The sequence below is a fragment of the Tauraco erythrolophus genome, chromosome 3, assembly GCF_009769465.1.
Source record: "Tauraco erythrolophus isolate bTauEry1 chromosome 3, bTauEry1.pri, whole genome shotgun sequence".
Taxonomy (NCBI): Eukaryota; Metazoa; Chordata; class Aves; order Musophagiformes; family Musophagidae; genus Tauraco; species Tauraco erythrolophus.
In genome coordinates, this window is record NC_141467.1 from 103,005,848 (window position 1) to 103,020,552 (window position 14,705).

Sequence of the window (14,705 nt, forward strand, 5' to 3'; positions counted from 1 at the left end):
ATCTCCTCTCTTTCAGTTTAAATCCATTGCCCCTTGTCCTGTCACTACATGCACTTGTAAAAGTCCCTCTCCAGCATTCTTGTAGCCCCCTTTAGGTACTGGAAGACTGCTAGAAGGTGTCCCTGAAGCCTCCTCTTCTGCAGGCCGAACAACCCCAACTCTCTCAGCCTGTCTTCAGAGGAGAGGTGCTCCAGCCCTCAGATCATCTTTGTGGCCTCCTCTGGACTTCCTCCAACAGCTCCACGTCCTTCTCACGTTGAGGGCCCCAGAGTTGAACATAGTACTGTAGGGGGTGTTTCACGACAGCAGAGATCTGCTGACCATGCTTTTTTCGATGAAGCCCAGGATATGGGACATTTCAACATGCTTCCAAACTCATCTGCACCCAGTACACCCACTGCACAACTGAGTCTTTAACCAATGCCAAACTCATGTGGAGCCAGATGATTTCTGTAATACTTCCACCCAAACTGAGTGAGAGACCCTGAGATAAGTGTGAGCTAGTCAAGGCTTTGATCCTGAGTTCTTGATTTCCAACTCCACATGATTCAGTTTTGGGAGAAGAACTGGTTTCTGCACCTGTTTTTCCAATTGCATTTATAAAGGCAAGATATGCTTATTGTGCAATAGGAAAGGAAGTTATAGCAGGGCATGGAGCTCAACAGCTTTCAAGCAACCACTACCAGTTCTTTTTTCATTATTCCTCCATCTATAAGACCCGGCGCTCTCCCCCAACAGCATCTTGAATGCAACGTACCCTGGATGAGCCTCTGACAACCTCAGACAGCTGCTTGATGGCTTTGGTGCTAGTCGTGATGGTTTTATTAGTCTCCTGCTGGGTTGCGTGCCTGCAGAAGAGAAGAGATGATGGGAATTGCAATTGAAATTAATTGCATAATGAGACACTTACAGAAATTTGTCAAGCTGCAGAGCAATTGAGACAACACAACACACAGCACTTGGAGCCACAGTAGGACTACGCGAGTTCAGGGTCTTGACCAGAAACAGCAGCCAGAAGTTTGTAGGAAATACTAGTAAGGAGCTGCTTAAAATGCCCTTCCTGTGATCAGCAGAAAGACAACGGCTGTAGACCTGCAAAGCCAATGGGGAAAGATAAGGTGAAAACAGGAGGTGGATCGGTAACAAGGCCATCACAGAGGGTTGGCAGGGCAACTAAAATTGTTGAAAAAAGGGTTGTATAGCAAGAAGAGATGGGGACTGGGGAGTTATCTGATGGCTTCACACGGGGAAAATTTGCACTTCGAAGAGAAATTTGAAGAGACAGAAACTGAGCAGGACAAAGTTACTTACCATGATCATCTACCTGCTAATGACATAATATTTCCAAGAAAGCACTGCGAACGTGAAAGTGCAATGCTGCTTTACGAGCACTGAAACAGGCAGGCAGGGAGTCAAAACTGTCCCCTCTCTAGTCATGGCTGTCCCTCTCCTTTCCACCTCAAATTCCAGTACCGTTATTTTTTGTAAGCGCTGGTTGCTGGCTTCGCCGTTTGGGATCACACAAAGCAGGAGGAAGAGACATAAACGCTGCCCAAAGGTATTTATTAGCTCAGTACAGTAGTTAGAATCACAGAATAGTCCGGGTTGGAAGGGACCTTAAAGATCATCTAGTTCCAACCCCCCTGCCACAGACAGGGACATTTCCATTACACCAGGTTGCCCAATGCCTCATCCAACCTGACCTTGAACACCTCTAGAGATGGGGTAACTTCTCTGGGCAACCTGTTCCAGTGTTTCACCACCCTCACTGAAAAAATTTCATCCTTATCTCTAATCAAAATCTCCCCTCTTTCAGTTTAAAGCCTTTGCCTCCTGTCAAATCATACCATGCCCTTGTAAAAAGCCCCTCTTTAGCTTTCTTGTAGGCCCTCCTTTAGGTACCAGAAGGCTGCTAGAAGGCCTACCCACAGCCTTCTCCAGGCTGAACAACCCCAACTCTCTCAGCCTGTCTTCATAGGAGAGTTCTGAAGCATCATAGGGTCAACAGGGCTTTTTCAGCCTCTGAGCTTCCCCAGGAACCACTTCACATCTTTTTGTCAGAAAGGAGTGGTTTTCCATAATGCTTCAGTCAAAGCCTCTAGGAAGACTCAAAAAAGACCTGGAGAAAATGATCTTTTTTTCTGCCTTAGAGGACACATTCGAGCCATGGTTGTATTGAAAAGACTCATTTTTCAGTGCTCTTTTTTTCAGAGTGGGTGGGATGTGGAGTGCATGGAAGTTCTTTGATTAAAAAATGTTAAGATGACTATTTATGGTCCCTTTGTCCTGAAGACCCATGGCCTCTTCTGGCTCTTCAGTTCCTTCCTGCTTCTCTGTCAGTATTGATGGACACCAGCTCTTTCAAGACTTTTGCCAACTCTTTCAGCACCTCTGTTGAGGAATAAGGTCAGCCCCCTAACAATCTTTACCAAATGCAACCTTACGTACAAATAAATTGAGATCACTCAACAAGCACTCCACTGACTGCTGTCTCCATCTCGTCAGGGAAGATGGACATAGGCACCACAAACGGCGACACTCCCCCCCACAGCAAAGTTTGGCAGGTTTTTTCCACTTACGTCAGATCTCTGTGCAGACAGCTCAGATGGAAAAGCTTTCTAGGATAAAAGTATACTTAATTTTATGCATTGTACCTACGGGGTGTACAAGTGAAAGCTTAGCACACCATGAAGATGACATCTCTTGGCTGTAGAACAGTAATTCAGATGTATGTTAAGGGTTGACCAAGCACACAGAAGCCATGGACTCCTTTGGCATCATACAGGAAAGAGAAATAATCTCACGTGAAGACAAGACCGTATCTGATAACTAGTTATTCTCAGCTCTCCTTAGTTAAATTAAGATACCATTTCTGTATTCATTCATCAAAATGCACTTCATTTATTTATGATCCCAGGACTCACTGCACCAGCGGACTAATTACATCACTTTTAATTTCATATGGAAGAGGTCATATCGATCCCCAGACAGATATTCCACACTATCATCGCAAGAGAGGGAATTGAATCCTGTCACATCACCTACCTTGAGGAGCACACAGTTAGTCTGATCCCCAAACTTTTAATCAAGTAAATCTCGCCACCAAGTGCATGAATTCCATAAGCATTAATTTCAAAACTGAGACTTCCAGAACTAATTCCTCTTAATGCAAGATGTTGGAGTTGACGTCCAGCGATTTTGCAGACTTCATTAAATTATCTGCCCACAGAACAAGTCAGAGATTTACATACCAGCAGTTCTGCATCCCCAAAGTAAAATGGCTTGTTCGGCTCATGCATCTGATCCTTCTCAATCTCTCAAGTTAAATAAAGTCTCCTTCATTTGCATTCTAATGTAAATTTTATGTTAGATATCTTATGTAATAAATTCATGCAGTGCCCAAACTTTGCACTGAACTGCTGCAAAATAACTGGGAGCGGAATACAAAAAAAAAAAAAAAAAGTTGTGCCTTCCACCTCTTAATTCAAAATGTGCTTTAACCAACACACTGGTGCTTGACTTTGGCACTTCCCACTATGTTGTCAGCACAATTAACTTCTTATTCTTCAGCCTCGGAGATACGCTCAGGAGTCAGACAGTGATTATATTTAATTTACATTAAATGCTATTAAGATATTCATTAAAAAAAGAGGCCTTGAAACTCCACTCCTGGCAGCATTTTATTTTAATATGTAATGGTAACAAGATATGTCACTGTTATTATTATTATTATTATTAGCTTTCTTTATATTCCTCTCCCCATGGAAGTGTGGAAGTTAATTAAGGGGGTGTCTCTGATGAATAAAATTTGCTTCTGAAAAAAAGCCCTCCACACAATAGTAAGTTAAATACTCAGTCTGTGGAGACACCGAGTACCTAAAATATAAACGTCGTAAAAGACTTATCGGTCTACAGCGCTACTCTGAAAATAAGCACTCTAGAAACAAAAAGGGCATCTCTTCGGAAGAATAACATCTCTTGCTGTGCACTTCTGTACGCACAAGGATTGCAAAGACAATGCACTAAATAATACAAGAGATGCCCCACTGCTGCCTAAGAGTTTCCTACGGCTGCTGTTTCCTTCCACCAGGGAAGCACGGTCCACGGAATCCAGAATCCCCAGCGCGCAGCTGCTTACGGTTTGTTCTTTGAACGATCATCTCTCTAATTTATTTATCCAGCTTTAAAGTGAGCACAGCAAAGATGCAGATGCGATGACGGCTGCTCTCCTTCTCCGCAGGGACGGAATGAAGGAGCTCAGCTACTGTTTGCGCCGAGTCTTTGAGACGCTTGATGAACGGCCAAGTCAACAAAAAGTAATCAGACCTCAAATGCAACAGCAAAGACCAACTTCTCTCTGCCTCACCACGCCTGCTGCCACACAATGATCCCAAAGAGCTTTGTTTTCTAGCTCCAGCAGAAGAAAGGCATTTCCATTTATAATACAGGATATGGCTTATTTTACTTTCATCTGATCCCTAATATAAGAGCAATAATAAGTTTTTCAGGAACAGATCAAGGATACCTTTACTGTACTGGCTTAAACTTCATTAGATTTTGTATCCCCTTCGGCACAGTGAAACTGCATAGCAATGGAGTAGCTTTCTGCATTTAGGAGCTGGGTGGTCAAGTAGGCTTGGCTACAGTTGAGCCAGGTAGCTCAGCAAAATTTAAACCATGTACTTGTCTTTTACACAGCTGCTGTAATGGTTACTGCAGTTTTCTTGTACAAAAAGAGGTAAAAATTATAGTATGCAGACCACCGAGCTGCATGAGCTGTGGCTTAAGCAGAAATATGTTGAATATCTGCTTTTATATATATTCCATTGTTGTTGGAGACATAAATACATAAGAGTGCATCAAGTGTGCATAAGGAAATTGTTCACTCCGTAAGACTTTAGCCAATCTCATTGTCTCAGAGCTGGATTTTGTGAAGGACTGATGTCTGTGGGAGCTGATGATAGACATCAGCAAAATATAAATACATGTATATAAAACATGATGCATTGGCCACAGAGACAGCCATGGAATAGCAAGCTCTGAGGCTCCTATTCCTCTTTCTCCACCTAGTCAAGATGCTTAATTTCAGAGCAAAGCCAACGGAGGTCCTTCATGATCTGTGGAGAGGGGCACCTCCAAAGGCGCTACAGAGAAGTTCACCCTTCAGCGATACCCTCTCACTTTTGAGTGTCTCCTACACAGCCAGGATGATCTTACAGCAGAGCTAAGGTTGACGCATTCAACAGTCGTGGCAGCAAACACTTATCTACAGGATGGAAACTTGTGCTATTTTAGACTGCTATAACTTACTGCCTATAGACAGCCCCGTGCCTTGTCCTCAAGGGCTGCTGGCTCTGTTTCCATATACAGGGAGGGATGAATGCAATGGGCATCTCTCATCTATAAGTATTTCTTGCAGATGTAAACCAAGCAGCAAGATGAGCTAGGAGGAAAGGTTGTTTCACTAAGCCCTAAAGTATCTTTACTGTATCGTTACAGCCACCAAAGGAAGAAAGACTAAATCTACTTGTTCTGGCTCCAAACTAGCACTCACAACTCTTTTTTTTTTTTTCTTTTTCTCTCCTTTAGGACCTGATTGTTCATGTTGAGAAATCATTTACAACAGAGGAAAATAAAAGCTCTAATTCTGGTCTGTCAGCAAACCCTTTTGCATAGGTGTAAATCACCCAGCAGAGTAAAAGTCAGGATAAAAACGGACTGCTGCTTCCAAGTTTCAAGTCACACAATATTCTCTAATAAAAGCATCATAGATTTCCAATCTGCCTGTCACTTGAAAGTATGAGGAGATGTGGCGCTATTTTTCTGTAGAGAGCTTAGAGGATGGCCTGTGGTTGTGTGGGAAGAGAAGGGAAGGTATTCCAAATCCACCTGGCACGAGTGCTGTGTCATCTCTAGAGATGAACATGGCCATAAGCTGGGAGCTACATTGTCCAGCGGTTCTCGATTCAAACATAGGAACTGTAGGCAGATTGCAGTCCTCACAAATTTAATTGCAAAAATGCAACCAGGGCAATATACAACAATGTTAACCCTGGCAAAATTTTTCGCTTTTTTTTTTTTTTTCTTCTTAAATATATATAATAAAAAATGAAGAAGCAGATATTACTAAAATAAGGAGAATATTTACTCCCCTAGAGATTTTGGTCAGTCTTTGCAAGCAGCTAGTTACTCATTGACCTGCTACCAGAAATCCAGGTTTGTGTTCCTCAACTAAATTATCTCCAGGACAGTATATAAGACCTCCTCTTAACCCTCCATCACCTACAGATTAGTTCAGCATCGCCTCAGACTCCATCTGTCAAATCATTACTGACAGCTCAGAGAGCTCGCAAAACAGGACCCCACAGGAAGCAGCTTAAGAATGTCACGGCCATTAGTCACCTCTCAAGTTATTTTCCTTTCTCCCACCTGTACTATTCCCAAGTAAGTTTTAATTTTACTGTTTCACTTTATTTCCTAATAAAAGAGCCCCTTGGATCCTTTGTAAACGCCTTGCTAACGCTGAGCTTTATTACACCTCCCTCTCTCTCATTATCCAGTAAGCCTCTTAGCTTATCGGAGCCAGAAATTAATTTAATTTGCCATAATATCATTTTGATGAACCCTGGTGCCTTCTAGATCACGATAGCAATTTTTTTTTTCCTCCAGGTACTGACGAACTGCTTACTTCCTTTTAACTGTTCTTGTAATATCGATTGCGAAGAAGCAAGACCATCTTCCTGCACCACATTTCCGCAAAAAACAAGCAGGTCCCTCCCTTTCCAGCCCGAGGACCTCAACTGCCCTCCACGAGCTCTTAACATTCACCAGCGTTTCTGGTATTGCCCCGATAATCCTTTTAGTGCCCTAAGATAAATGCCATCAAACTGTGACTATTCTGATTGCTCTGCCCGTGTCATTCTGTCGTGCCTTTCGCGTTTCTGCATTAACGAGGGGACCGCGGCTTAACATCTGTCACGGAAAGGTTACTGGGACGCATCCCTGCAGCAGTTCTCAGCGGCGTAGTCAAAGGTGCCTGTAGCAACACCAGAAACCATCTAAGCGACGTACAACCTGCACGTAGTTGTTACCATGCCTTGCTTCCAGTAATTTACTGCAGCTCTTTGCTGAAGCTTGGATCAGAGCCCTCTTTCCAGGTTTTTCAGAAGCACTATGCCCACCTATGGCTCAGGGTCGCTGCGTTTAGGACTCTGTAGCAGGAGTTAATGGAGCCAGTCAACGTGCGTGGAGAGATGAGAAGAACTACACGCTTTCTGAGTCCTGCATGTAGTTCACAAACAAAGAAAACATTTGATATACTGTAAAAAAAGTGTCAGAAACTGTCCCTCTTCCTTGAAATTTGGAGAGAGATGGATGTTGTCTTTTTTAATCTCTAAATCTTTTTGGAAACACTATATATGTAAACTCCTATATATGCAAACTTCCTTTTATACCCTGCCTGTTGCAAAACACAGGCTGGAAGATTCCATAGACAAAACACAATAAACAATATATCGAATCCCGAGGGCTTCATGCAGATAAAAAAGACAACAGATGTATCTGCTTAAATACATTTGCTCATAATTTCATATTCCTGTAGAAACTAGCTCTTGTCCTTCAGAGCAGAATAAGAAACTAAAGAAGCTCATGTCTCCCTATTTAGGAATTTCCAAGCCATAAAATCTTCTATGGCAAGAGCTTATTGAGTGTGGGGCTGAGCCAGGGACGTGCACAGGCTCTGCATGTCACTGCAGGAGACGGCAGTCCTACCTACCCTATTTTAACATTAATCCCAGTGGCTACATCCATGTGTCTAGTTAGCAATTCTATACAGTTTTAGGGTCACGGGTGGCGATAAGAGCACTGCTTCCCCTCACGTCAGGTTTTCTGTTATTGCTGGATGTTTTTTTTGAATAATATGACATGCTGCCATGTCATGAACAATATGGCAATATAACCCCCTCACTGCATGCACCAACTCCAATTGATGAAGTGAATTGGAAAGAGTGGATAAATGTGGGTGCCTGAGTGTGCAAGAACGTGTCCTACAGGCACACATGTATGTAGGAAAAACAGGGATGAATGGACAGGAGATAAATTGCACTGCAGATTGATTTAGCCTATTACCCTTCCCACACTTGCTCTCTTGGTTTTAGCATTTATCGTGGGTTTAATACTCGGCATGGCACTGTGCAAAGTAAAGATGAAGGGCACTTCACTGATGTGACTGAGTGATCAACTGCTTTAGCTCTCCTCGAGGAACTACGCTGAAACCATCGTTAATAAAAGAGCCAGCGCTCTGTAGCTTGGAGTAGGAAAAGTTTTGGTGAACAGAGATGTAGACCTTTTGAGGCTTTATTCTGATTTTAAAAGACGTTTTTGCTGTTTCATATGTTTTCTTGCCACCAAATCTTTCGGTGGGAAGAACATCCAGAGCAAACATCTACAAAAAGAGAATAAATCACACAAATTTCTGAGACAGAGGCATTTTCACCCCAGAAAATACATGCTTCATTTTTTTAAAAAAAGCCAACTTCGCTTAAAACAAGGCAATTTTAATTGAAAAATGAATTCATTTCACTCAAATGACTGCGAAGTGTTTTGTTATTTTGTGAAGTGAGCAAGAAATCAAAGGCAAACAAAGCGCTTGAGACACCTTTCAGCTTGCTGCTATTATTTGTGTATTTCGAGGTAGGGGTATTAAAACACAAATGCTCCTATGTGTATACTTAAATTAAGCGACGTGCCTAAATCCAGTTCCTCAATCAGGATTTAAGTGAGAAAGAAAAGGCATTAGCAGTGATTGTACCACTGAAATTGTCAATGTGTAGCAAACAGGCTGTCTTATAAACCAATGAAAAATGTCCACCCTTTGACTGGCAAGAAATCTAAACAGAAAGGCAATGATCAAGTAATTCTTTTGCAGTCAAAAGTGCAAAAACAGGTGGTTTATCATCTCCAAGAAATTCAGTTTTAAGAACCAACAGACAAACATCCGAAAAGCATTACAACAGTGCACAAACATGAAGGCTTCGTGCTCAATCACAGCAGGAATCCAGTGCTATGGGTTTCAGAAGGAAGCAGGTCGGCAAAGGAAACACGTCTGATGAAGTTACACTGACCCTCAACTCCATCCCGGATGACAAATGAAGCAAATGTCACCATAAAGCTCATAGACCAACTTGGAGGAAAGTTTAACATGTTTTGATTTCCTTAACGGGTAATGTGAAGACAGTATTGCAAAAGAACAGCACCAAAGGCCAGTGGAACACCAGATTTGGTAAAAAATACACCTTTTATATATTTATGAAAGCCTTCATACACCTTTGCATTGAAGTTAATATATGTTGCACTGTAAATATCAATTTGTTGAGCTGCCTGGACAATGCAAATGGACTGACGTTCACACCAGATGTGGAAGACAGATGTAAAATCCACTAATGGGGAAGTATCACGCAAAAGAACTGAACATTTAGCAAACTCCTGATCTATTTGATTTGTTTCAGGACCACCACTGGCAGAGGCAGTGGCATAGATTTCGGCTTCCAAGACAGATGTGTATGGATCTCACAACCTGGGTTTCTCTTGACCATTCATTCTCTTGACCTTTCTTTTCCATCTGGAAACTCCATTCAAATGTGACATGATGATTCGAGGTTTAGTCATCTGTGATTTAAGTATATATTCCTAGACAAGTCTACTTCAAACATGGCTGATATGTAGAGCCCACGTGCAATGGGACCATATCCTTCTGAATAGATCAGTATCTTAGAATCATAGAACGGTAAGGGTTGGAAGGGACCTCAAATATCATCTAGTTCCAACACCCTTGCCATGGGCAGGGAAACCCTCCACTACACCAGGTTGCCCAAAGCCTCATCCAACCTGGCCCTGAACACTTCCAGGGATGGGGCATCTACAACTTCTCTGGGCAACCTGTTCCAGTGCCTCACCACCCTCTGAGTGAAAAATTTCTTCCTTAGATCTAATCTAAATCTGCCCTCTTTCAGTTTAAAGCTATTTCCCCTTGTCCTATCACTACACGCCCTTGGAAAAAGTCCCTCTCCAGCTTTCCTGTAGGCTCTCTTTAAGTACTGGAAGGCTGCAATAAGATCAGCCCGGAGCCTTCTCTTCTCCAGGCTGAACAGCCTCAACTCTCTCAGCCTGTCTTCATAGCAGAGGTGCTCCAGCCCTCGGATCGTCTTCGTGGCCCTCCCCTGGACTCATTCCATCAGCTCCATGTCCTTCTTGTGTTGGGGACTCCAGAGCTGAAGGCAGTATTCCAGGTGGGGTCTCACCAGAGCAGAGTAGAGGGACAGAATCACCTCCCTCAACCTGCTGGCCACGCTCCTTTTGATGCAGCCCAGGATACGGTTGGCTTTCTGGGCTGCCAGAGCACATTGTCGGCTCATGTTGAGCTTCTCATCCACCAGCACTCCCAAGTCCTTTTCCTCAGGGCTGCTCTCAATCCATTCTCCGCCCAGCCTGTACTTGTGCATGGGATTGCCCCGACCCACGTGCAGGACCTTGCACTTGGCCTTGTTGAACTTCATGAGGTTCTCACAGGCCCACCTCTCCAGCCTGTCAAGGTCCCTCTGGATGGCATCCCTTCCCTCCAGCGTGTCCACAACACCACACAACTTGGTGTCATCTGCAAACTTGCTGAGGGTGCACTCAATCCCACTGTCCATGTCTCCAACAAAGATGTTAAATAACACTGGTCCCAGTACTGACCCCTGAGGAACACCACTCGTTGCTGGCCTCCACTTGGACATTGAACCGTTGACCACAACTCTTTGAGTGCGACCATCCAGCCAATTCCTTATCCACCGAGTGGTCCATCCATCAAAACTATGTCTTTCCAGTTTAGAGACATCTTCTGGACCTATTATGTATCACGCAGTACAGACACACACCTTTCTGTTCACAAAAACCATGATGTTAATACGGTTCTTCTATAAGCTCAAACATGCTCAAGTTCCCAAACCAGACCCTGTAACATCTGCCTCACTGTCCCACATCTCACTTCCCTGGTATCAACCATCACTCCTACATGTCCTACAGAGAAGGAACTAAAATTTCTATCCTTACCATTGCCATACTCCCAACAATATGCACTTCACCAAACCCAAACACCAGCCCCATGTTCTCTAATTCCTAAAACAAAAACCAACTTCACACCAACAGTTTACTACTATACTTCTACTCTAAACTCCTGTCGTGGCTCAGCCCCGCTGGCGGCTCAGTCACCACTCAGCTGCTCACGGCTGCCCTCAGTGAGGGGGAGAGGAGAGAAATGGAACAGAAGGGCTGAGGGTGAGACAGGAACAGAGGGAGCACCCACTGACCGTGGCCCCGGGCAGAACAGACTCGGCTCAGGGACAAATCAATTTAATTTATCAACAGTTACTTGAGAGGCCAACAAGAAACAAAGTCTGATCTTAAAAACACCTTCCCCTCCTGCCTTTCTGTCGTGGTTTTTGGACTGAGGGTCGAGACAAGAACCGAGAGGGAGCACCCACCAACCATGGCCCCGGGCAAAACATGACTCCGGCTTTCTTCTTAAAACAAAACAATTTATTAACAGTTACTGAACAAGAGACACAAGGAATGAAACCGGTTACTTGAGAGGAGAAAAGAGAAAATAAGGCCAGATCTTAAAACAACACCTCCCCACCCCGTTTCCTTTCGTTCCTGGCACAACCTCCCCCCCGGCAGCGCAGGGGGACAGGCAATGGGCAGTGCAGGTCAGTTCATCCATGTTGTTCCTGCCGCTCCTTTCTTAAAGGAGGAGGAGTCTTTACACCATTTTTCCCTTGCTTCGGTGGATCCCCTACTCATGAAGAAAAAAGTCCCCAAACTTTTCCAACATGAGTCCTGCCCACAGGATTGCAATCCTTCCCCATGGATTGTACCAGTTCGGGCTTTACCAGTCTCGGCCTCTTAGGGAGCTGCTGCCACTCGCGTCGGCGTGGGCCGTCCCACGGATCCCAGATGCCTCCACGACCTCGTCGTGCATTCCATGCCCCATTATCAACAGTACCTGGTCGCGCATCCCCTGATCCACGACCTCTCCTGGGCTCAGGCATCTCCTTCCCGACGTGGGTTTCTCCACGGGCCACGAGTGGGTCTCTGCCCCGCCGAGTGCACCCTGGTTGCAGGGGGGCCGCCTGCCATCTCACACCGATTGCAAGGGAAGCCTCAGCTCCAGTACACCTCCTCCTGCTCCATCTTGACTGACTGGGTCGTTGTGGTTGTTTTCTCTTAGATCTTAATCCTCTCTGGGAGAGTTCGGCCCGGCGGGCACCCCGGGAGTGGGACGCTTACTGAGTCCCCCACGCGGCTCCCCCGGCGCCATCTTGAGCACATGGTGCCGGCCCGGGCCCGAGCGGCCGCCCGGCCGGGAGCCGGGAGCGAGGGCAGCGCCCTCCTGCTCTCTCCTCGCTCCTGAGCAAAAAGCCCTTTCCCGCCCCTTTGTCCCAACTTAAATCGGGCCATTCGCAGAGGCGCCAATTTGGCTCAACCTCCCCCGGGAGGGATGGGACTCAGATCTGGTGGCACAGGGAGCAAATCCCCTCCCCTGCCGCCAGAACACCCCCCCCATCAAACTATCACACTTTCCTTCTTCATGCACTTAGGAAGCATGGCCACTGTGATAGTTTGATGTGGGGGGGTGTTCTGGCGGCAGGGGAGGGGATTTGCTCCCTGTGCCACCAGATCTGAGTCCCATCTGCCTCAGGGGGTTGAGCCAAACTGGCGCCTCTGCGAATGGCCCTATTTAAGTTGGGACAAAGGCGCGGTCTTTTTGGGTGGCCTTTTTGCCCAGGAGCGAGGAGAGAGCAGGAGGGCGCTGCCCTCGCTCCCGGCTCCTGGCCGGGCGGCCGCTCGGGCCCAGGCCGGCGCCATGTGCTCAAGATGGCGCCGGGGGAGCCGCATGGGGGGAGCTCGGGAAGCACCTCGCTCCCGGGGTGCCCGCCGGGCCGAGCTCCTCTAGAGAGGATTAATATCTAAGAGAAAACAACCACAGCGACCAGGTCAGTCAAGATGGAGCAGGAGGAGCTGTGCTGGAGCTGAAGTTTCCCTCGCAATCGGTGTGAAGATGGCAGGCGGCCCCCTGCAGCCAGGGTGTGCTCGGCGGAGCAGAGACCCACTCGTGGCCCGTGGAGAAACTCACGTTGGGGAAGAGATGCCTGAGCCCAGGAGAGGTCGTGGAGCAGGGGATGCACGACCAGGTACTGTTAATAATGGGCATGGGATGCACGACGAGGTCGTGGAGGCATCTGGAATCCGTGGGATGGCCCACGCCAACGCGAGTGGCAGCAGCTCCCTAAGAGGCCGAGACTGGTAAAGCCCGAACTGGTGCAATCCATGGGGAAGGATTGCAATCCTGCAGGCAGGGCTTATGCTGGAAAAGTTTGGGGACTTTTTCTTCGTGAGTAGGGGATCCCCTGAATCAAAGGAAAAATGGTGTAAGGACTCTTCTTCCTTTGAGAAAGGAGCAGCAGTTAACATCATGGATGAACTGACCTGCACTCCCCCATTCCCTGTCCCCCTGCGCCGCTGAGGGGGAGGAAGAGCCAGGAACAAAAAGAAAGGGGGGTGGGGAGGTTGTTGTGTTTAAGACCTGGCCTTGTTTTCTCTTTTTCCTCTCAAGTAACCGGTTTTGTTCCCTTTTGTCTCTTGTTAAGTAACTGTTAATAAATTTTGTTTTAAGGAAACAGCCTGAGTCATGTTTTGCCCAGGACCATGGTTGGTGGGGGTTCTCTCTGTTCTTGTCTCGACCCTCAGTCCAAAACCACGACACCACTCATTGCCGTCACCTGCACAACTGAGGCCAAGATATCAGAACTTCTCACTCTGGTCCTCTGATCACATCTCCTCTGATCTGGGATATCCAAATCACCTCCTCACCCACCTAAAATTCATCCCACAGTTACACCTTCTCCCATGTCCTGAGCCAGAAGCGTAGCTCTCAGTCTCCCTGCTACAACGATACCTGACTGGGAAGCTGCAAACTGCTGCTGCTTCAGACAGAAAAACATTATCTTCACAGTGCCTTCCAAAGGTGGTCGCTTCCACTGCTGCTGCGGATGACATCCGACTGCTTCATGTACCCTGAGCGAGGAACCTCTGCTCTAAATAATGACATTTCTGCTGATACTGAGTATGTTTTACCTTTGTGACCAGCTCCATTAACTCCCTGGCAAGGGCAAACCCAGAAGTTTCAAGTGCCGCACCATTTGGTCTTGTTGTCTCTCTCTCCTCCTCCTCTTCCTCTCCTAGAAGAGATTTGGGAGCACACTGGTATGCAGATAGGGAACCAACTGGAGGAAAGAGCCGTTTCAAAGTACAAAGTGAAGCGTAAAAGTTGAAGTTGGTAACAGTGCTGGTGCTTTCTGAACACATTCCCTTGAGGCACTTGTGCCAAGATCTACTTTTTCCTGATTTTTTTAAGCAAGAGAGAGGAGAAAAGAAAAAAGTGAAAATAATATATGGCACAAAACAGCTTTAAACTATGTTTGCTTGAGAGAAGGATTTTTTGCTGTGGCTTTATTTGTTTTCATATCGCATTTCATTCTCAAAAAGCGCAGAGATGACTAAAAAGAATTGTGCTGGTAAAAGAGATGGATCTCAGCAGCCTACTTGCCACCTATTGCTCTATCCCATATACTTCATACGCACCTTTAAATCTGACATCTCTGCGA

General features: G+C 45.8%; 1 protein-coding gene across 1 annotated transcript in view; it reads right to left on the reverse strand.

Moving 5' to 3' along the window:
- Nucleotides 1-14,705, reverse strand: part of TSNARE1 (t-SNARE domain containing 1) — a 230,486-nt gene that overhangs the window by 109,806 nt on the left and 105,975 nt on the right. Inside the window, exon 4 of the mRNA XM_086609340.1 lies at nt 758-848. Coding sequence (XP_086465466.1) covers nt 758-848 — 91 coding nt within the window. The remainder of the gene's footprint in view (nt 1-757; nt 849-14,705) is intronic.